Source organism: Betta splendens, chromosome 3, assembly GCF_900634795.4.
Source record: "Betta splendens chromosome 3, fBetSpl5.4, whole genome shotgun sequence".
Taxonomy (NCBI): domain Eukaryota; kingdom Metazoa; phylum Chordata; class Actinopteri; order Anabantiformes; family Osphronemidae; genus Betta; species Betta splendens.
In genome coordinates, this window is record NC_040883.2 from 19350396 (window position 1) to 19374632 (window position 24237).

A 24237-nucleotide genomic window follows, 5' to 3' on the forward strand; every position below is an offset into this window, starting at 1 on the left:
AAAAGTTGAATTAACACAGTTGCTGTATTGGATAGAAATGGACAATTACATGAAGTAGACGGGTCTGTTCTGTATGTCAACTGGGCAGACGTTTATAGGAATAGTTAAAATCCTTGTAGATAGGCATATTTATAATTGGAACAAAACACATGGACCTCTCTGCAAATCAACATATGAAGTATTTAAAACTTGTAACAAATTGTATTCATTTTAATAATTATCTGAGATGCTGTTATGCTTTTACATTTTGAACAAAACCAATCCAGCTTTTTCCCTCTTTTATGCTAAGTGACATTAACTACTGTAGCTACTCTTAATCTTGTCTCTACTCTTATTGTAGAGGAAAGAATGAAAATAGGCATATTTGAAAATTTGTTAAACTGTTTAATATATTTTACACATTACATTACACATACATTTTCCACACTACCGAACTGCAGCAATTACATTTTCATACATCTGTACATTTTATATTCTGTGCTGCTGTCACAGTGCCGCTCTGTAAGGATGCAGCAGTCTAGGCAGAAGTTTCCCTGATCTAACCTGATTACAGTGGTGAAGGTAGCCTTTCCCACTGTGTGACACTTTCAGCACATCCCCCACACACTTGCTCCCTAACCTCCTCTTCCCTCCCTCTCTTATCATAGCTGATTGCACCGCACTGAACTGTTAACCCCATCTTCACCATTGCCATAAATAGAAAGCAGAGAATGGCAGTTTCATCACATGGCTGTGATAAAACAATGCAGAGGGTTCCAGTTTGTGTTGCAGATCAGTGAAGTGGGCCAATGTGTCCGCAGCCACCATTTGTTACTTAATTGGGATCTGCTCTTCATGGAGTGAAATAAGCAGTGCAGACATCTTTGGGGGCATGAGCTACATATGCCAGAACCAATGATGCATGTACTGTAACAAGAATGTATTAATGACGAGCATTAAAGTTTAATTTGCTTTTCACATTGTGAACCATTAGTCATGGGCTTGTTCTGAGCCATTTAATGTGAATGCTGCCATCTATTAATTCACAGCTTTTGTGATTATCAGGTTAAATGAGGCACCTTTTGAATGTAAAGTCTGTAAAATTGGTGAAATGTGGTTTAGGGAACTCTTAGGATAAACATATCTTATAGAAAACCATCTACAACTTTATTTAAATCCATAGAGAAGGTAATTTAGACTCCTAAAACCAGAACCTGTAAGACAGACTGACCTTTTTAACAGTTTTAAACAGAACAAAATTTGAACTCATAATGGCCTGTTTACATCTTCAAAAATAGTGATGTACACATTGACAAGTCCTGTTAGGTCAAACATTCTAAATGCTAATTGAAAACTGAAGAGACAATACTGGGGCCTTGTCAAACAAGGTTTCGGTACAAAACCAGTTTCCATCTATAACTAGGTTTCTGCAGACTTCACCATGTTACTTTTAAAACATTCAGATTATTTTAATACTTAGAAGACTGGAAGATTAAGCCAATAAGGTGGGTAAAGTCTAGAATCATGTGGATCACACTATCCAACAGTATCTTTAAATATGACCTACATAAGTGATGGAAAATGCATTATTAGGTAAACCAGTACAGAATTATAAATGTCAGAGGTTTTCCATTAGGTTGAATGTTTGCAAAAATAAGCTATTAGAGCTTGTTTTAAGCAGGTCGAGTAACAGCTTAAAGAATTTGGAACTATCACTACTGCCAGTTTTAAATAAAGTATATATTTTCTAACAGCATAGTTGTAGTAAGAAGTAAAACACTGGACTTACTGTGGCACTAAAACTTTACCCCCTTTATCACATAATTAGATCTGTAATAAACCAATATTGTGTGCTGATTAGAACAGAAAAAGGTTGGAATAGTGTTAAATCTCACAAAACCCATAACAAGAAAAGTTTTTAAGAAAATACCATTTATTGAAATCAGTTTAGTTTCATGACCTCAATACATTGCAATTGAGAAAGATTACGCTTTACATTTTGTCTTGCAGATTAGATGCAGTGCTTGCAACAATACTGTGGTGTATAATTAATCACAATTTCATGAAAACATAAAAATGCAGCTGCTAAACTATCTAAACTGCTTTGGACAAGATTGCCAGAGTTCATATGCAATGAACACTTCAAGTATCTTATTATACTCTGAACAATGACAAATAAGAGTCACACAAGCTATCATCTGTTGCAAAAAGATGTTACATATGATATTACATGATATATGATATAAGACTGCTTCAGTGGTTCTTTAAATACTGACAAAACATGACTGATGAAATTACAGTTCAGTAAGGGTCAAAATGTGGTCTATTAGGACGAGAGCTGTATCCCTGAGTGGAGCTTGAATGGCCCGAGTGATACCCACTTCCATGCCCCCAGTGCCTGTCTCTGTCTCTGTCTCTGCCCCTCTCATGCCAGTGTTGCTGCCCACGCTGGTCCCTTCTCCATCCCTGCTCACCACCTCCTCCTCCCCACCCACGACCTCTGTGTCCACGACGGTCCTGGTACCTAGTTAGAGATATTTAAAATTAATCCTAAATAACAACTAATGCATGAAGCAGAAAGCAGAAAGAAAAAGCTAAAAAAAAAAGACAAAAACTGTTGCTCTTGAAGACACAAGGTCTGACTTTTATTAAATAATATTCCTAGGAACCGGAGTGAAATGGCTGCTTGTATTTGACTACAGTCACATTATGTTGTGTATGAATATTCATTCAATATTTTGCTTCAATCAATTCCCAGTGATTCTGTCTTTCATGTTGAAAAATTTTGCAGTTAACTAGAAGTGTGCACTATTAGCCACAGTTTAGATTCTAAATAACAGATTAGATAGAAACAATCTTAAGGTCTCTGTATTTACATGGTTCTATATGGCTACAGATGAAACCACACATAAAGTAGATAGGTACACAGCCTGGGAATTAACTTGCAGATCGTTTAGACAGCAAACAACAATAACTTAAAGATTAGACCAAAAGGTTCCACTAAATCTAGAATAATAAGAAATCATCTTGAATTGAATTATCTTCAAACTGGGAATTTTAATACAAAACTCAAATACTTGAATAAATTAAAAAATATACATTATATTAATTCATCAAAACAGTAATTATAATTACAACTTTTATCAATATCCACTGGAAAGCCAACATATGAGTAGACCTGTGTGGTTGGAATTTACTGTAGCTCTTTTCTGAAGCTACGCGAAGTTACCTGTTGTCCCTGCCTCTCTGGTTTCCTCCTCCACGGGCCCTCCAGTCCTCAACTATGGGTGGGGGGTCAGCTGGACGGCTCAGATATTCCTGATATTCCTGATCCTCCGAGGAAAATCTGTGGGCGAATAGCTCTTCGTACTCTTGTAGTTTTTCCGATTTCTCCGTCATCCTGCATTCACACACAAAAGGCCACCGACGAACTAGATTTCATCAAAAACTCACGCGTACATATTGCGAAACGATAAAACCTGCGAAAACTATGCTAAAAAACAAACTACAAACATATGAATATATAATTGAAAACACTCATAGTGTGTACTATGATTTGGACCTACCTAATACTTGTTTGCATTAAACGACTTAGTCCGTCGGGGTCCTAGTATTTGTACGTCGCTGAAATAATTCCTCCGAAACAAAAGACTATCGATTAAACGTTCCGGGGACGCGCGCACCTGCCAGTGATTGACGGCTGTTGTCTGTCGCCTTAAGTCTTTTTTTAATGACTTTACACTCAAGTTAGTCATTGATACATTTTATTCAGAAGAGGCTATAGAGTGGCGCAGCTAATAATAATAAACAGATATTTCGCTGAATTAAGGAGAAAGTCTTTGGAAGGCATACATGAAAGATGTAAGTACGCCTAGACTTGTCGTTATTGGTCATATTTGGCATAATGTTTCACAACTGTAGTAGCAACTAACAATTTGGGCTAAAACCGTAAAACTAAAGCCGCGGACACCGCAGAGTAGATACCACAGGTTTGGAAACGGGTGGGCGGCTTTGGCAGAGGCGTGAGCAGGTGGAAGCCGCTCCGTGTCGCTGCTGCTGCCCTTCATATTAAACACAATCCCGTCGGGGAGGACGAAAGTATGCGCAACGAGCGAACAGGGGAAATGCAACCACTAACTTAATTAATCGGTGCCGATTGTTTAGACAGAACGAGGAAAAGGCTTTTCTTAAGTGGCTTTCATTCCAGCGCCTGTGCGAAGACCGAAAACAGCCAAGCAAATAGAAATAACTTCCTGCAATGACCGGGGTTCTGTGAGACTGCGCTTGAATCGAGTTTACCAAGTGCTCTCACATTTCAGTTGTCTCTCATCAGATAGAAGACTTGTTCGAAGCTGACACACGGGGAATTAACTCTTGAACCCTCTAATCATCTGTGGACTTGAGCGACTAAGCGTCTACACATTTTCCCTTAACAACAACAGACAATAAAGCGACATATAAAAGGAGTTGTTCCTCAAGTCCGCGGCAATGGGGTGAGTAATGGAGAAAACGCTGCCCTTCAGAGCGCTACTTATGACACCTGCACGGACTACGGGCTTAAATGGTACCTGAACCTGTGTAGTTCACCTGTCACCGCTCGGAATAAATCTGATTTTATTAGTCGCTGTTCTTGATGGAGCTGAGAAAAACCGGTGCTGCCTCACACCCAGACTGTTGGTCAGTCTGGGTCAGTGACTGTAGCTTGTCTTCTTTGCTATCTCTAGGACATTCTTCATGTGTAAAATTCTTTCATGCCACACTGCTAATTATGAACTTATAAGTGGGCTTTATTTGAGCAGAGTCTCAGTTGGATACGTGTATTTATTCCTGGAAGATACAAGTTTATCCTAATCTGTCTCCAAGGTTATGGTTAGAAGAGGGTGTGATATGAAGGTGGCAGAGTCAACACTGCCCACTCATTGGATAGTGGACTTTTGGATTGTGTGTGTGTGTGTGTGTGTGTGTGTGTGTGTGTGTGTGTGTGTGTGTGTGTGTGTGTGTGTGTGTGTGTGTGTGTGTTCTGATCACCTGGAAATCATCAGCTGGAGGTTGTGTGTACTCCCACAGTTTACAGGGTACAGTGCATTTATTTTGCCTCTATAGACTAATGTGGTGTGAATTTTGCCTTTGTAGCTTAATGCCATAGTTATTCAATCGCAAGCTGGAGTTTTTTTTTCTTTTCTGTAATACCTAATCCTGTTTGCATGACATCTGTTTGACTTATACATTACAACAGTAACGGGCTTTGTGCTACTGTACTAATCTGTCACAATCCACTCAGTGATTTCATGTAAACTTTATAGATATTTCAATTACAATATGGTGGGGGAAAGAATACAAAACAGCATTAATACTAACAGGGCTTTTCCTGAGCAGACATGTTTTAAATGTGCAAGAAACCAGTCCAGCAGTACTGTCATCCTCCAGACTCTGGCTTACTCACCCAGCAGGTTTGAAACTGTGATGTTATGTCATGAGACTGCCCTGTGCCGTAGCAGCCCGTCCTAGGAAGGAGGTCACACCTATTGACAGAGACGTGACAACAAGTTCCCTTTTCCCAGCTCCTTTCCGTTGCCGCTGATCTGCAGGATCGCCAACCAGCTGAGTGCTTTCTAGAAGGTGGCACCCAGGAAATTACATCTGGGCAGCCATTCTCTGCATCAGATGTGTCAAACTGCAATTCAAAACCCTAAATGTGTGTAATGGCACCTACAAATAAATAATAAAACAAAATTTGCCTTACTAGTTTTATATTAATAGAAATAGAATAACCTAATGGGTTAAACCTTAACTGTAATTTTGTCATTCTTGTAATTTAGTTTAGTCATCACAAATAATTATCACCTCAGAATAAATTAATAAACGTCTTATTTAATCTGACCAAGGTTCATAATACCAATTCATTTAGTCTTATTGCCAACAAAGTATCATGAATTTTATTTGAGTGTCAATCTGTGCTTTTCTATATGCATTCTGAAATAAATTTGTAATATTAGGACATTTTCTCAAACAACTACTAAGTTAATCAACTATTAATAGGGTTTCAATTAACAGTATTTTTTTAATATTAGGTCATCTCCAACTGGTTTGACAAGGCCTCGGCTTCAAAAGTTTTAAAAAAGCCCTGGTTCAACTCCATGATGACCTGAGTGGGTCTTAGGTGGTGGTTTATAGTGTTTCTGTCCCGGACGGTCTTTGCTCCTACGTGAAGTTATAAATTCACCAGAAGTCAGTCACTTTCCCCCCACAGGTCCTAGACCATTTGAATGAGTAACCTAGTGACCTCGACACATTTGTTATTGATCACATCATTTACGCCTGACTTATAAAGCACATTACTACTGTATATGTTTTATCTCACAGCGATTGATGGTATTCGTATATGTGCAGTTATGTAGCTGCTTCTGTCTAATAATCTGTAAATGAAGCTCAGCTTGTCCATTTAAAGAATGAGCAGTCACACCAACAGCCACGCAGTCAACATACTGCTATTTAAAGTAACCCCTGCCGGGAGCAGCCCTAACGCAGGGATAGATGATAATCTCCAGGCCAGCCAGAGAATGAAAGCTAAAGGCTTAACACTCATTGATTAGGCTATATGACATGTGACAAGGCAGTGGCTCTCGTGGATGTCCTGACAGGAGAATGGAATGTAAATCTAACGTGAATGTGTGTGTGTTTGTTTATGGCTAAAGGCCAGAGGGGAAGGTTGTAGCAGGTTTTACTGTTAAGAAATCCAGGATAAATGACGAAACAGACTGATTGAGGATCGGACATCTTCTCACCAGATGGTTGAGGCCTAGCAGGCCATCTGCTGCCATGTTCAGCTTCTATGGCGACTTCCTCACTTCCTTTTCCTTGAAACTCAGAGATTAGGTTAGGCTCTGCGTCCTACACAGCCTCAGTGTGACGGAGGGAGACCTGCTGTGGTTGCTGGTATAAATCTGGCCTGTTGCCATCAGCTCACACTGTTGTCTCCATTTCTCTATTTTAATGGTGGCAGGATGTACAGTACACGTCAGGACTGTGTGATGGTGAAACATTGGAAGTAATAGTAATAGTAGCAAAATCTAACTAGTTCATTCATGAATAAACGGACTATAAAAACTACAAAAACATTGTCACTATGTCCAGAGCCCTTTTTTTAAATTTTTAATAATGACTGTTGTTTTCTAGTCCAGTGATATGAGTAAGATGAGAGCTTAGCTTTCCATTCCTGCCTACTCTGTTCACTCATACAGTCAAAACGCTGCTCTCACTAATTAGCCAGCTATACACTTTACCAGCCAACAACAAAGAGCCTCAACTCTCATCATCTGATAGATTAACCAGATTATGCCAGCTAGTATGAATCAGAGTGATTCAGTTCAGGTGTTATATTTATTCTTCCCTATCTATATTGCCAGAATCATTGATCTGTGCACCCTGTGACCTAGATAGGAGTTCCTCATCTTCCTTCTCTGACAGATTTGGGTGAAACTGTTCTTTTCTAACTCAGTCCAGCAGTAACTTTGTTTATCGTTGTCAGCACCAGCTGAGAAAGTGAGGAGGAAAATGCTCTAAGTCAGTGTTCCTCCTCCCACTGAGCTGAAGGTATTTGACAAGTGCGTAATGCAGCTTTTCTAACCAAGAGTTGTTTGAACAGACATGCAAAAATGCAATTCCCTCTATTTGTCAGAGCACTTAGGTTCAAAGACAACACTTTGTACATCTTTTGCCTGCCATCAAATAACTCTGGTGTTTAGCATGTGATTTTTCTGATGTTCAGTCCCCTTTATGCAAACAGCCTCTGATCCTCCTAAACCTATGTGTTCTGTTAACCAGGCGGTGCTGTGGCTACACATACTATCAATAATTTGATGCGTTTGGCTAAAAATGTTGGTTCGGCTTTGTGATTTTGATCTTCTGGAGCGTCAGCTGTTTAACTAATGAAGCAATCCTATTCCAGTGTAGCAGGTTCATTTGTGTGATTGTCTGGGCTTTTATTCTCTGTTGAATCAGCTTATTAAACAATGGTAGGTAGGTTCATAATTACATGTACATGTTTTACAGGGCGCTGTTTGTCACGACACCGAGTGATAAAAGCCAAGGACATTATCTATCAAAGGTTGTGCTGTAGCTGCAGAAAGTCATAGAAATATGAGTCCTACTTCATACTAGAGAACACAGTCCAAATACAAACCAGACATGGAAACCTATACCTCTGGGCCCAGTATTACCTGCATGAGCAGGTCACTGGTTTAGTCACACTCCAAACATTTAGTGAAACCTTGACATTTATGTTGCTGGTGGATTTTGTTCATGTCCGTTTCCTGACTGACATATCTATATCTGACATGCAGTAGAGAGTGATGTCTGTAATTGACAAGGGAGGTTTTTCTGAGGAATGAGCCTGCAGTAGATTCTTGAACTCAGGAATGTGGTCAAGGCAGTTTTTCACTGTCTTTACAAACATACCTGATTGCAGGTGCAGCAGCAACACAAATACAACGTGACGGCAGCACTTCGCATTAATGTCACCACTGAAACTCCGTCATAAAGGCTGCCGTTAGTCATGCTTCCTCTCAGGACACGGTGTAATCCCGCATCTTCTTAAAGTGCCCCCTTTAAACGGCAGGATAATCCTTCTCTTGGCAATGCGAACATAAACTTTACCGAATGTGTATTTGAAGCCATGACTGTATTGATACTGCTTCATCAGAACTAAAAGGTGCCAACATGAAAGTCTTGTGCTACAGCGTCTCCTCCTCAGAACTGAAATCATAGTTGCCAGCTGCCACATTTTTGCGTGAGATATAGATTCCTATAAAATAAAAGTACTTTTCATATTGATAGTACAGCTCCATGCCTTTCTAACATTTATTATTTTGCTGCTGCACAAATACCGCATGGGCTGTTTGGGCCTGAGGTGGGTGGGTAGGTGTACGTAGGCACACGCAGCATAGACTAAGTCAAACCTGCCACGGCCACACAGAAACGCACACCTGTGAATTATTTAAAGAAGCAGATGGGGACACCGGCACCCGACACTTCAGCTCACTGGTCGCAAATTCCCGAACGGCGCCCTCGTCTTTTCATCCAGTCCACTCAATCAACGTAATGCTTTTCATCTCTGAAAAGCAGATCACTGGATTCCACTGACAGTTGTTTGAGTGCACCCATGTGTTCAGCCAGTGGCCTTTCGCTTATTTTCCCCTGCCAGTGCGAGCTGGCTCCAGACACTGTCGCTGCAAAGGTCAGCATGTGTGTGCTCTGTGTGCAAGCACGTGCACACGCCTGTGCATGTGAAGTGACAGAGGTGATCAGTATGATGGGTTTTGTTGTTCCCAGAGCAGATGAAGACCGAGATTAGGCTTAAAAGGGGCAGTGAATTTATTGGGCTTTCATTTCTGTGAGAACCATAATCCCAATGGAAGGAAAAGGTTTATTAGCTTGTGAATTTTTGCAACTTGACACCCTGTTTGATACTTTCACAGTCCAATAAACTATTACTGAACTCAATGTTCTTGTCAACTCTTTGCCCGTTGTGTATTACAGCCACAGAACCTCAGATCCAGTCATAAAGCAGCAGATACAGTATGTCTCTCGCCTTTTTTACATGTTCTCGGATTATTTGGATTTAGGCTTATTTTCATAAACATATCCTTGTGATCTAAAAGTGCAGTAATTCTACTGTGCTGTTTGTTCTGTGTACATCAATGTTTTTTTTTTGCTGCATTAGGCAAAGTGTGACTGTGCCATTGTGTCCACTCAGCACCCCCGTGCCCTCCGCACACATTTTAACCTTTCATGTGATGAAAGTAAAAAAGGCGGCAAGGGAAAAGATGAAATATGATTTCACAGGGTTTTGCATCAGAAAACTCTCTGATCTGTGTTTTTAGCTGCAAAAAAGGCAAAGATACTGCTGACAGTGCTTTTCATATGCAGAACATGCTGTGCTATAGTAAGATACTTTATAAAAGACTGAATGATGTCTGGAATTGGGGGAGGCCTTTTGTACCTTTTTCTAAAAATCGTTTTCCAAAAGATTGTCGATATAATTCCTTTTTTATGTGAAGTTCATTGCGTCTCACTGTCCTCCATCACTGAACTCCGCTATCAAGTATGGCCCTTCTACCCTTAAATGTACGAATTGTGAAAAAGGTGTTTTTCTTTCTTTTGAGAAAACCGAGCATTCTAACCCTTGGAATCCATGTTCAATAGACAGAGATCCTGCCTGCTCTCCATGCAAAAGGTGTCGGCACAAATCCGCAAGATGAAAGAGCAACTCGATGGGAAATGCGGAAAGACAACAACCCTGTCTGTAAATGTTGCCCCCGTCCGTAAGACATTTTTTAATTTGCAGAGAGATAAGTACGTCCCGCCTGTCATCCACCTGATCCGGATCCATCATTAAGTTCCTGAGGTGTCCCTTTGTTCCCTCTCATCCCACTCACACCTAATCTAGTCCTCTCTGTTGGAACTTTGTACCAAGAGTGTTGAATTGAGAACTTCCAGTGGATCATTTGAAAGCTGCTGGGCCACGTCTGTGTCAAGTTCTGCCTACTGTTTCTTTGCTCTGAGCATTGCAGTGCGTTTAGTGTCAAGAGCTCGTAATGGAGAATACAAACAGAACTACATGCAGGTGTGACTATTTTTATCACAAGTTGCACTTGAACGATGTCCTAGAAATATTCTTGGGTTTAACAATAAGGATCTTGCCATTGAATAATGTAAAGTAAGAAAAGCACTGTGTGATGTATTATTATTATTATTATTATTATTATTATTATTATTATTATTATTATTATTATTATTATTATTATTATAAAATCAGGCCCTCTTGAGATTTGATTACCTACATGTTTTCTAAACCAGCATACTGTTTAGTATCACAGGCCAGTGTGGGTAAGTGCCATTAATGCGCTGCACAGTGTTGACGTTGATGTTTAAACAGACACCATAGAGGATTTCCTGAACGTGTTCCATAACTGCTTTGAACTCCTTTGAAATGGGCTAATAGTTTGTGAGAGAGTGAGATAAGGACAAAGGATAGTCAGTGTCTGGAGAGAGGGACGGTGTGTCTGTATTTGTGGGGACGTCACAAAAGTAGGAGTAATGTGAAGTCCTTCAGGTTTAACAGGCAGTCGGAGCATGTTCTCCTCCCCGCGCTGATGCTCCTCTGAGTCACAGGGCAGTGAGCTGCTCATTGCTGCAAGGCAGATTACTTCACTCTCTCAAAGAAACTTTTCTCCATCACAGTCATTGCTAAGTTGGGTTTGGTAGTCGTTTAGGATGTGGGTTCAAGCTTTTTAAATGACTAATTCAAAGCCAGGCCATCACCATCAATGCTATATCCTTTAATCTCCAAAGTGCACGTGTTAGTTCTCATGGTTGTTCTGCAGTTTCTGACCTGGTCTGTTCTGAAGTCTCTGTGGTTGGTGGTTGTGTGCCAGGACGTACAGTTAAGCAGTTTTGATCTGGCTCTTCTGTTCTACATCAGTGTCCTTGACGAGTACAGTACTGTATGTCCTGAGTTTGACCAGCCCCACTCCAGCATTCAGGCTTATTCCACCCAGTTAGTCATGCGTCTGCAAACATCTCTGACGACATTTCTATGTCATAACATACCAACGCCTGATCAGCAGCGTGTTATTGTTGACAGACATGGGTTTGGCTTCTCCTCTACATTTGTTTGTTTTTCTCTTAGAAAAAAGGGTGAGATTGTTTTTCCTTCCTTAAACCTGGACATTGTCAAGTTTCCCCGTTAACATGTGCAGTCTCATACAGTATGTGATACTGTCGCCTTTGGGAGCGGAGTGAGGCGTTGATGTGCTAATGGCTTTGGGTTGCTATGAGGATTGAGGGTTTGTGTTGCATTATCACCGCTCTTCACCTGGCATCTCTGGAGACAGCCTTCGTACTGTAATAGTGAGAACTCAACACACACTTTGACTGTGTGGTTTGAAGATCAGTGGATGCGTTTTCTCATTTGCCGTGATTCTCTTTGTCCCTCTCCCCTGTCCTTTTCTCCAGGGAGCAGCCGATCTACACCACCAGGGCTCATGTCTTCCAAATCGACCCGAGCACCAAGAAGAACTGGGTTCCTGCCAGCAAGCAGGCTGTCACAGTCTCCTATTTTTATGACAGCACACGCAACAGCTACCGCATCATTAGCGTGGACGGATCCAAGGTACGTGTGTGAACTCTGTGTGGCAATATTGGAAAGAGACGATGGGACACAGCTAACAGCTCTCAGGAGACAGATGAAGCATGTGAAAGAGCACTCAAAGCTACAAGTGAGCAAAAGGAGTCGTCCTACGGATTAACATTCAGTATGCTGCTCCAACTGTTGACCAGCATCAGTCAAACATGAGGCTGTTTAACAATTCCTTGCGGTGTGATAAAGGTCTGTGCATTTCTTAATCATGTCAGATGATCATGATAAATAAAGATGGATTTTATTGAGGGGGAAATGTATCCTCTATAAAACAAACAAACTGACCATGATAAGCTCTGTATTGGTTCAGAGTAGAGTAACATTTTAATTCTTTATGTTTCAGAACAAAACATTTCAGGAATTTCCAGATGTACTGAAGCACATACAGTCTGCATCCCATAGTGCAGGTTTCAACCTCACATACAGGCACAATGTCTGCACACAACTGCAAACCATCATCTATGGTCCAGCTAAACTGGTGCCTGTTCAGATGTGAGTTCATCACAAATCTGGGAAATTCAGGACAGAACAGCAACAGTATGGATGTAGTTTGAAATGAACATATCTGGTGCAAAGAGAGATGTACTATAGTACAACCCAATTATCTGTGATTTACCTTCATCAACTAACAGCTGACAATAGGTCAAACTGTAGAATAAGAGCTACAGTATTAAGCCATCTCTACCCATGTTAGACTGACTTGACTGGGATTTTTATTTTCATTGTTGACAAACCAAAAAACAGATTGATGGTCATTTGTCATTAAAGGAGTCTGACGTGGAGGTGAATGTGTGTGTGTGAGTGGGCCTCTATCGCTTCTTCACTCCTTGTTCCTCCACTAAGTGGAAGAGTAGATTGTGTTTCCATGGCAGTCAAAGTATTTTCTCTGTGTGAAAACTGGCGAAGAGTGAGGGCGGCAGTAACCCACTGCTGATACCCAGGCAATCACCTTTTGATAACTATTAAAGCACACAGATTACCTGCAGAGCCACTTGGAGGCTGAATGAGTTGGATCTGTCATACCACTGGCCTAGTATTGGGGTTATAGACCCATCAGCTGATGCCTCAGACTCGCAGAAAGCATACAGTAGATATTTACTCAGTTGGCAGTTTGTTATAGTCACACCGTTCATTAAAAAGCAATGTTATCATTATGTAGTCCACTCCTATTGATGGGTGGATAAAACAAGAGGAAATGTTGCCTTTGCACAGCAGGCATTTTCTGACATTTAAGAGAAGCTCATGTTTAGACTTTGTTCACACAAAAGGCTTCCACATTTTCAAGAACAATCCTTAATTTAAACAATTAAATTACATTATTTCTCAGTTTAAACAAAACATAGTGTAGTCAGGCTTTGTTAGCTTCAAAGCATCTTTCTCTTCCCACAGCTAGAAGAGGCCAGACTCTAATCTGTTATGTCATCAAACAGCATTTATTGAGCTGCAGCACTGACAATACAGTAACTGACAATAGAATACTGAAGATAAAGAGCATTGTTTTTTTTTTTACAGGAGTGTCCTTTATTTATAAAATGACTACATATGTAAAAACAAATATCCATATAGCTTTTTGTGAAATGGTTTCCCCAGGGCACTGGTATCATCTTGCCTCTGTCCTGCTGTAACCTTAAACAGAACAGTACATGAAATCATAAAATGTCTGCAGGCAACTGCAGTATGTGAGGTATGAGTTTATAAATGTATGAGATATTGTCTGAATTGAAATAACGATGACTCCGGCTGATCTACATTTTACCCATGTCAGCGTAATTTCTGTAAGTCATAGTGATGCCAGAATGGGCAAAGTAACCAAAATGTTGAGTCAAGTCAAATAAAAAGTGAATATAGTTTGCATAGTTGCCGTGAGGGAGACAGGTCTGTCTAGAAGAATAGTCCATGCTCATGTGCACACGTGCTATGACAGACCGTCAGCTTGTGTTCATCTATTCATGATGAGCAGGAAGCTCGCTGAGCATATCAGCACTTGTGACTTGCCTTTATTCTGAGTTGTGTCGCATAACAATGCAGCCGTCACGTTGTTCTAGTTGAATGAAAACTAATAACTGATAAAAAATTAGCCCATTTTCCCATGCAGAGCCTGATGATGAGTTAAATTGATTTTTTTGTCATAATGCACATTTCTGTTTGAGAGGAACTTGCATTAAAGTTAAAACACATAAAACATGTAATGCTGACCTGCAGTTGGGTGTCTTTGTTACCATCAGACGGATGGTAACACAGAGTCTGTGTTAGGTGCATATTTATGTCCAGAGACAACAAATAATTAAAAAGAAACTAATATAATCTGAAGCATAATTTTTTTTTATTCTTCAAATGAAAATGCTGCTCTTCATTAGCGACTGTGGAGCCTCGAGGCTGGAAGGCAGGAACATAATTCCAGCCCTGGGAGATCAATTTCCTGTATGATGTAAGGATGTGTTTGTTGTTTTGCAAAGACATTCAGTCCCAAACTAGAATTAAAGCCCTGTGACGATAAGAGTAACAAGTAGCCATTGATAGCAAGCACCTTCTGCAAACTGTAGCAGCCAGAAACCCTGTGTCTGAGTGAGCTGAGTGAGCCCCAGCACATGTCTGTGCAGCATGTGTTTGCTTTGTGCTGCCGGGAGGAAGTGTCTTGGTCTGTATGTCTGAAGATTATATAATAAAGACAAATTTAAAATCACCCAAAAGCCTTGATAATAAGACGTTTTCCATTAAGCAGCCAGTGCAGACATATTATGGAAGTTGTTAGAGCCGCACGTTAAGATGTTGTTGACTTTGACTTAATCCCCCAACCTGGAAACCAAGCCTGCGTCACTGCCACAAGGGAACAGCGCGTTTGACTCGACATGAGGCCAGATGAAATGCATTGGCAGGAATGTAGAATGTATTAAACATTTCTTGCATCTCATGCTTATCACACCTCAGCCTGACGAGCGTTGTGCTGTGACACAGTGACCGTCTCATCCTCCTTTGGCTGCATTTCATTTAGAACGCTGCTGCCAGTGCCTCCTGTTTATCAGTATGATTTGCAGAGAGAAGTGCTCATATCGTGTGTGTGTGTGTGTGTGGGAGAAATTACATCAAGCATATTTGTGATAGCCCATTTTAGTTTTCTTAAAGTAGCTGGACCTCATGCTTGAGGCTCATTCCCACCTCCTCTCGTCCCATACGCTGGTCTCCCACATTCATCTCCTCTTCTGTTACCGACTGCAGATCCTGTGCACTCTACAGGCACACGAGCAGCTGAGGAAGCTGTGGTCTATAACCTCCTGGCTCCTGGGGTCTCCAACTGACCCTCCTTTGCCACTTGATCCACAGCCTAGTTCCCCACCCGCACAGTTGCCGGAGTCACTCTGCTCCCTCACTCTGTCACACTCACCCATGCTGTAGATGAAAAGTGCACTTAGATGGAGACTGTCTGCTTTGAGTGACTAAAATAAATCATAATTGACAGTGTTCAGCAAATGATTTGGTAATTCTACCCATTACCAGTAAAGCTTTGCAGAGGAGCAACAACTGAGACATGTACAGGAGGTGAGGTGCTAAACAAAATGACACAACTGACAGAAGAGGTCACCAAAACCGTCACAGAATGTTTATATGGACTATGTCCGGATCTTCCTAGAGATTGACAACAAATATCTCGGCCTCTGTAATTCTATCACAGGGAGAACTGGCAGGCCTTCTCAGATTCAGGTGTATCTCTTCTCATATAGTCCTTGTCTACCATCTGTTTACTTGCTGTTTTTAATTCTGTATATCTTTATCGCCCCAGTTTCTCGACAATCATCATTAATGTTTTATCTTATCTTAACACTTTCCTTTGAGCTTGCTTGAACTGCGTTAAATATTCACTCCGCTGCCTGAAATGAGACGTGGGAGTGTTGCTCAGGCTTTGCCCAGGTTCCTCTTAAGGGGAAATTAGGTCACCTTTGTTTGAGCGAACCCTCAAAGAAGATGGGTCTTGAAATCTGATTACTTCTCTGTTAAGGAAAATACTTTCCGTAAACCCTCGATGCAGGAATGCAGCCGAAATCAAAGGCTGGCTGCTTTACAGTAGCTAATGCTGAGCTGTGTCTTTGTAAGCCAGTAGCATTGTTCTAAATGGGCCTCAAATGCTATTGATTGCATGCTAATGTGTTCACCGTGTTAGCTCACACTCTGTATGTTGGCTCACTGTCCAATAATGATGCAGTGTGAAGTGTTCTAACACCTCGGTGGCCGAAAAGATGGCGAGGGAGACGGTGGGAGCACAGAGAAGGACACAAGTCTGTCAGCTGTTTGCGTTCCTGGATCTGGTCTTTGCAGCCATGTTGCTATGAAACAACGGCTACGCTGTGATTAAACTGTCTTCTGCTCTTTCTTAATTGTTGGTAATTTGCTTGTGCCGTTCTGAAGTTCTCCTGTATCCATGCTGGTGAGATCGTGCAGCAGTGAAAGGAAGCTGCTGGTGTTGCACCTCCAGCTGTTAACACAGGATTGGACATGTTTTTATTTATAGCAATGCAGTAAAAGCCAAAAATCGGCCCCACCTGCTCTGACAGAAATAGGGTTTTAAGAATCCATCGGTTTCTGCTGTCACTGGCACATGCACTAGTTACACTTTTAGATCAGCTGAATGTGGTGTGCAGCACATATTGACACTGTGACTGAGTCTGCAGCAGTCTGGTCTGAGTCTGGTGTGTGCGTGCGTGTGTTGGTGTTCAATGCATCTATTTCCTTTTTGTAAACAAATCTTTTGTTTGTCATCTTATTTGACTACAAAAAAGAAAATAAGGCACAAAATGTGACCATTTTCTGTTTATGACCTGTGAAGCTGCTGTGTAGACGCCATTTGTCACATGCACATGGCACTCCATCTGTCTTTCATTCCAATTTGTGATTAGAGGATATGCAGTGGTTAAGCCAGGAGTCACTTCTGTGAACCTTTGTGAATCGTAGTAGATGTCTTCGGTTTGTATTGTTGAGATCTAAGTATGTCTGACTTGCCTAAAGTTGGTCATCATGAGAAAATGCCACCTGTAAAAGTTAAAGACCTGAGCAATGGGTTACATACTTATACAGTACTCCTCTATGAATGTCGCTACAATAGCCCACTGTTCCATGCAAAAGTCTACTCTTTACATGATTGCAGCACCCTGTCCTTGATATGTTTCTTGTGAAGAGGCAGATGGAGACTTAAATGTCTGCATTGACTAAGGCCTGAAACACACCTCTTTTAATCATAAGTTGTTTTATCCTAAAAGGTCATCATCAACAGCACCATTACACCCAACATGACATTTACCAAGACGTCGCAGAAGTTTGGCCAGTGGGCTGACAGCAGGGCCAACACTGTGTTTGGACTGGGCTTTGCTTCAGAGCAGCAACTGAGTAAGGTGAGGAACCCTTCCTACTGTGGAGGATTCTTAAATCCTCCGTACAGTAATCTAATTCTTTTCCCAATCTCCAAGTGTGTTTCAAGATGAGCTATGTGAGATCTTGTCACTAAACACATTGTAACTATTTCCCCTTTTCTCACTTTTCAGTTTGCTGAGAAGTTTCAGGAAGTGAAAGAATCCGCTAAGATGGCGAGGGACAAATCTCAGGAGAAGGCAGAAACCTTGAGTAATCACTCACAGGTAAGTTTAAGATTCAACCTCCGGATGCCTTTGTTGTCCAGTGGTTTGATCAGTGGTTTGATGTGATCGCATAGTAAATAAATGGACCAACGTGACAGAGCTGAGCTACTTATTACCTGACACAACACGAACAGGCCTCAGTAACTCACCACATTGATCAGCCAGGTTTCTGCCAGCTCTGACTCCAGATGGAGGATTCAGGCTCTGTGCTGAGATGCACAGTGCTGCTGGGCCGCATGACATGATAAACACTGGCAGCAATGTTTCCCCACCCCTCTGCTGTCACAGCCCATGTGTCGTAGTTTACATTGTTTTGCCAAAAGAAGCCCAGAGACGTTTTCCTCAAGAAAGATTTCATTGGACTTTTAGAGAGCTGCGGGTGAGACTCAATCAAAACTGGCCTTGAGCCATAATACTTTAAATCTCTCTGTGTCCCCTAACAGGAATCTGGACGCGAGACGCCCTCGACCAACCAGGCGGCAAACATCAACGGGACAGATGATGAGAAAATCTCTCATGTCGGGCCGGAGGCGGCTCTGCTGAAAAGCGAGAACGAACGCCTCAAAAGCGCAGTGGAACAGAGGTAAGAGTCGCTTTGAATGCATCAGAACCTCAGTAGTGTGTTGTGCATCAAGCTCGGATAATTTTACCTTTTTTTTTAAGTTATATTTATTTATTTAAATATAGCTGGTAAATGTTGTGGTTGCTGTATTTTTCACATTCCATATTTTCTTGGTACTCTATACTCTATTTTCTAAATAGAACTTGAAAAGTAGCACTCTGTTAACACTCAAACTCCAAATCTGACCATGTTACACATAACACTGGAGAACATATTTCTGTAATCACTGTTTAATACTGTACTTGACAATGTTAAACACCCACAAATGAGTCTGCAGCTAGTGATCTGTGAACCATATGAACCTTTGAGGCAGCAGTAGTCCAGTCATGTACTGGAAGCAGCCATTGTGTGTACATAGGTTTTACTTAAGCATATGGACAGTTTGATGTTAGTCATGCAGCTCGTTAATCTTTTTGAATCACACTAATGGTCTAATATTGAGTGTTATTGCTAAATGTCGGCTTCATAATCTCATCAGTCAAATACGACTGTATTAAGTGCGTCAGACTTTTAAGATGCAGCCGCTCTTCACTTTTAGACATTGACTGTTTCAGATGTTCTCCGACCTTAGTTTACTTCTGCTGGATTGATACCGTATCGGATCAAACTGCTGCTGTTCTCCACTGCTGGGTTATTGTAATCCAGATGTTGAGTGTATAAACCAGAAATTGGGTAAAACAGCAGATGTAGTCCCAGATGGGATTTAAAAACCCAGGGCATTAGAGTCAACTGACACTGCTATGAGCATAAGTAGAATTGAAAATGGACAGTGAAATATCTGATGAGATCAAATAAAATAAAGCTTTATCAAGCTTTGTGTGTGTTAGACACTGATCCTGAACTGACTTACAGTCACACTCTGCATGATGATGATGATGTTATATTGCACGTTATGCTTGCAAAGCATAATAATGGTTATACAGTAGTTCTGTTTGTTGGCCCTTTTCATGAAGCTTTAGAGGTTTATGTTGTAGGAAACAAGAATACGTCTGTACAAATTTGATAGAGCGGATTCCTTCAACCCAACTGTGCACAATCAAGGGAACCATGATGCAAACTGTATAAACCTCTGTTGCTTTATCAATACAATACAAACAGAGACTCCACACTATGCAAAGATTACAAACAGTTTGCTGGTACCTGTCAGAGCTACGACTCATTAGACACATTTTTCCCACTTACTTCTTTTTTTTATAGTCTTAATATCTGTTGACTGTGTGATGCACATCACAGCTAATTAAATAGTTATGACTGAAAGATTTCTGCAGCACAATGTGTCATGTCAGTGGGCATAAGTGGGAGGCATTTCGGCGTCAACCTTCCATTAAAAACTCCTACTGTCTCTCTCTCTCTCTCTCTCTCTCTGTCTGGCAGCAACAGCAATGCCAAGAAGTGGGAAACGGAGCTACAGACCTTAAGAGAAAACAATGCCCGGCTGGTGGATGCGCTGCAGGAGTCATCCGCCAACGTCGAGAGCTGGAAGAAACAGCTCAGTACCTGCAAGGAAGAGAGTGACAAGCTCAGAGAGAAGGTAATACAGTGTGGAACTGGTGTGTGCGTGTGCAGGTTAAGGCAACACTGCAAGCAGAAAAGGGGACTGTTTAGAAACACACCTCTTTTAAGCATGAAACACAAACTGTCACGGTGTTTTGCATAATTCAGGCAAATTTGTTGTTTCATGAATGAATCTCTCACTAAACTGTTATGAATTACACAAGTTTCTCCACTTCTCCAAGACTGTACGTGTTCTTCTTCTTCTTCTGTGTTCCCTGCACCAGACTGTGGTCTGTAAGTCCACTATAAATAGAAACATCTTAGTTTCATAATCAATGTGGGCTGTTACTGCAGCTGGGCTGGTGATATCTTTTTTTAAACTGCTGACATCCTTTACATGACTGGAATATGAAAGAAATAATAATAATAAAAACGCACACATTAACAGACAATAACAGACACTTATTATCAGTGATGTATAAACACAGGATTCCGATCACCTCTCACTCTGGTCTTTTCTCATTTTGTGTTTAGATTGCAGAACTAGAAGCCCAGTGTAATGAAGCCAATCAGGAGAAGCAGAGAAACGCCCAGCTGACTCTACGAGTGCAGGAGCTGGAGACCGAGCTACAGGATAAGGAGCAGGTGGGACCTCGGCACCACATTTGTCTTAGAACAACAGCGCCCAGTCTCAGGGGCTGTGCAAAATATATGGAACAGCATGTAATCTTGAAACCCTAATGTGTCTGTTTAAGGCAGCAGGGAGGTTTGACACAAAAAGCCATGTCCACATTATGTCCAGTGCATCAGTCATGCATAATCCAAACTAGGTGACTGAGGCTCAGTGGAGCCTAATGGTGCTGTTCTGATCCTTCTCAGACCAATGATTAGCATCAACATCTTCAAATCTCAAGCAAGAGTCTAACTGCTTTTTCTGCAGTAGCTGTGGCTCTAAAGCCAAAAGTCAAAGGTTTTGACATGGATGAAAAATGTGTATCGTTATTGCAAATGAAATCATTTTACACGACAGGTTTAATTTATTGATCTATACATACAACCTCATATGCTGTTGATTGGTACTTTGTTGAAGCTCTGTCCTTCTCAAGTCTGAATCAGACGTCCACACATTACAGAGACATGATCATTTTTAGTTTTTTGCTATATTTTTGATTTTCTATTGATTGTATTGTAAATATGGTGCAGACTTTAATGGTTGCTTATCATTGTTCTTTAAAATAATGCAATGCTGCATAAAGACCTGTTTCAACTCCCTGAGGTAAACACTATGTCTGGTTTACCGCCTGTGTATAAATAGAACGTATGAATCTTTCCCTCAAACGACAGCAGTGTATCTCAACAAAAGGGCAGTAATTCAAAAGTGTTGGAGCTGATATTAAAAGGTTTACCGCCTCCTTTTGAGGCCGTACTCCCTCCACGGCCCTGTGTATCAAACGGAGGCTCCAAACACTGACCGAGGGCCCTGCAGAAGGACGCCTCATTATTTGTAGCGTGGTGAGGCAGCAGACGGCCCACAGAGACTCATCTGCCAAGTGACTCACCCTCGCTGGAAATAAACACGCTCGGCTCCACCAATTAAAACCGCGCTCATGAATTATTGAGCGCTGACCCCTGTGTTGGCCAGCCGTGAACTAACTGAAGACGGCGGCTGCAGGTGTGGTGGAAATTTTCCATAAAGAAGTAGATGAGAGAGAGTTGTCCTTTTGTGCGATTTATTGAAATAATAAAGAAAATAAAAATAATGGGGAAAGCAAATAAAAAGCATGGATGTTGATCGTGCACATCAACAAACCAAAAACCAGCTGGGGAGATCAGTGCACACACCACGAAGGTGTGATGCAAAGAGCCCACGATCCTCAAGTTGCTTCTGCCTTTTAGCTTCTCTGTCCGACTAGGGTGGAATGTCTTTCCAACCCAATCAAATTACATGCACCATCTCCTCCCTGTCGCAGTGTGTGTGAAGATTTTTACTTTCTCACACCTGCATCGCTGACGTCCAACTATCTGTGAGAAAGGAGCACCAAGTCTCAACAGACAGAGACACAACTCCCCGACCTTGGGTTTGGGAGCTAGAGTTGAGAGTCTATCAGGCAGAGACAACCATTGAACAATCTAGGTGAAATGTCAAATGCATACAGTAAGACAAAACATAAGATATTAATTGCAGAACATAAGTCATAACTCGTATAATAACTGCATAGAAATAAGGAAGAGACATAGAAATAAGGAAGAGACAATTTTTGCCATAACACAGGTTACGACAAAGCCTCTCTCGATTATTACTCGGCACAGAGGTGCTCGAAGGTGCAACGCATTGTATGAAAGTGCACGTGTGTTTGTCTCCGAGCAGCAGAGGAAACCATTTTTAAGGGAAATATTAGATGTAAATGAGAACAAAAGGCTTTATTTTAGTCTTAATTGTTTGGTTAACTTTCTTGACTTCAATGGTATTTTTTTATTATTTGTTTTGTATTGCTGATGAAGTGTTTAGAATTTGTGAGCTTCATTATTCAATGACATTGTGAAACAATTCTGTACAACAATGATAATAATGGGTAACAATACAGACGATACACATTCAATTATTCACCAATATTATACCTTTGGAATCAGTCTCAATTTTAATTTTAATTTAAGTTTCACTTAAAAGTGAACCACAATTACGCACAATAATAGAAAATAAAAAACTGAAGATACATGATTTTGTAAATATTGTTATATGTTATAGGTCATTTGGAGATCATCAGAGAGCACTGACTTTGTTCTCAGTTTGTGTTTCAGTGATTGTACTATAAATACACCTGTATTCGAAAGATGCAGGTCAAGGTAAATTAGTATCCAGACTGAGACAAACTAGCAAACATTCCTGCATTAAAAGTTATATATAAAGAACAAGTTAGGTGGTAATTAACCACGTCAATTTGAAATCCCATGGAGTAATGATAAATTCAGCATGGAAGTGGAAGGAATATGGCACATGCATGACTCTGCCCACAGCAGGCCGTATTGCAAGAGAGGGACTAATGAGTGAGGTCACAGTCACCAGTGACTTCTCTGAAAGAGGTTTACGTCTCTGTGGCTGAGATGGGAGAGACTGTGTTGACCCAGTTCTGTATTAGTCAAAAAGGTCAGAGAATAGCAGATAAAAAAAGCTCCGGGCTAGATGGCCATCAGTTAACATCTGATGTCTGCTGGTGGACAGACCAGTACTGGGGAGACTAGATGTTAAATGGCAACAGTCCGTAAATGCACACACGGTATACTTCAGTCATGAAAGCAGATGAGCCAGATGTTATGGCTAGTTCTAACCAGGCTTGATTTGTGTTAATAAAAGGTGAAAATTACCAAAAGTACCTTTTTAGATATCACTAGTGTATTAATCCCTGCTGCGATAAAATGTTTGTATGACATTATTTTTATTTTAGATACAATATAGCCATGTGTCCTATGTACAGTATAGTAGTAAATAAACCAAAATGGTGATGGTAAACTAATAATATTTCTCTTAAACATCAATGAAGGAATCCTCCTGCTTTCGATTTACTGGTTTCTGAACGTCTTTTTCCCAGGAGCTGGAAAACCTGAGAAAGCAGGCAGAGATAATCCCTCATCTCATGGCACAGTGCGAAGACATCACCACAAAATTGCAGGTACGTTGACATGGCACAAGAAAGCCCGCGTTTCATGCGGGTGTGATTCACAGCGTACGGACAAAAGCGTGGCAGGGAGCTCTGCTCCACAGACCTTGAGTGGAGAGGACACGTCGGCAGTGGTGGCGGCAGCACGCAGGCTTTCAGGCATAAATGCAGGGAAAGAATAAGAGCTCCTATTCCTTGACCTGCCCGTGGGCCGCTACACAACATTCCCATCACGTGTCTCAGTGGCACACGTTACATTGTAGATGCGGTATCTAATAATAAATGCTCATCCCTGAGTGCATTATTGTCTCTCTGAAAGGATTCTCTGTCCACATCTCTGACTGGCTGTAGGGTTTATCTGTTTCACAGAGGTGCTGCACTGACCAGTTCTTACAACATTTGTGTGGGGTTAGACTGGAAAGCCTGGAACAGCGAGTATTCACACCCATCATCCCAGCATTCTCTAAACAAAGAGCACCTGTTTTTCCAGGCTGACTCCTTCTTGTGCAACCTCAGAGTTTCTGTGAAACCAGAAGTGCCGGGCTCGTTGGACGCCTGTTGGTGCCAAGGCCTCCATAGTGATGCTCCTCTGGTGCAGTTCTGACTTATCACTCAGGTCGTTAGGCATGGGCAGCAAAACTAACAGCGGAATGCCTAGAGTTC

The 24237-nt window shown here is 41.2% G+C and overlaps 2 protein-coding genes across 4 annotated transcripts in view; one reads left to right on the top strand and one right to left on the bottom strand.

The window, feature by feature from the left end:
- Positions 1 to 1890: 1890 nt before the first annotated feature.
- Positions 1891 to 3718, bottom strand: LOC114852280 (RNA guanine-N7 methyltransferase activating subunit-like). The gene is made up of 3 exons (XM_029144595.2): positions 3546 to 3718; positions 3209 to 3379; positions 1891 to 2503 (listed from the first exon to the last, which is right to left on the bottom strand). The coding sequence occupies exons 1-3, from the start codon at positions 3560 to 3562 to the stop codon at positions 2281 to 2283; spliced, it is 411 nt and encodes a 136-aa protein (XP_029000428.1). The 5' UTR covers positions 3563 to 3718; the 3' UTR covers positions 1891 to 2280.
- Positions 3701 to 24237, top strand: part of homer2 (homer scaffold protein 2) — a 23112-nt gene continuing 2575 nt past the window's right edge. The window contains exons 1-8 of one of the 3 annotated variants that reach the window (XM_029144594.3): positions 3701 to 3840; positions 11995 to 12151; positions 17428 to 17559; positions 17710 to 17802; positions 18246 to 18385; positions 19799 to 19955; positions 20453 to 20563; positions 23506 to 23586. In XM_029144594.3, coding sequence (XP_029000427.1) covers positions 3839 to 3840; positions 11995 to 12151; positions 17428 to 17559; positions 17710 to 17802; positions 18246 to 18385; positions 19799 to 19955; positions 20453 to 20563; positions 23506 to 23586 — 873 coding nt within the window. In that variant the 5' untranslated portion in view covers positions 3701 to 3838. Of the gene's footprint in view, positions 3841 to 4036; positions 4473 to 4505; positions 5055 to 11994; positions 12152 to 17427; positions 17560 to 17709; positions 17803 to 18245; positions 18386 to 19798; positions 19956 to 20452; positions 20564 to 23505; positions 23587 to 24237 lie in introns of those variants that run through there. The other 2 variants (XM_029144593.3, XM_055507561.1) reach the window with 2 other exon arrangements.

Excerpts from the sequence above, each read along its gene's own strand:
- LOC114852280 (XM_029144595.2), bottom strand. Across the intron at positions 2,504-3,208 it reads CAGAGAGGCAGGGACAACAG|GTACCAGGACCGTCGTGGAC; the intron begins GTAACTTCGCGT and ends ATCTCTAACTAG.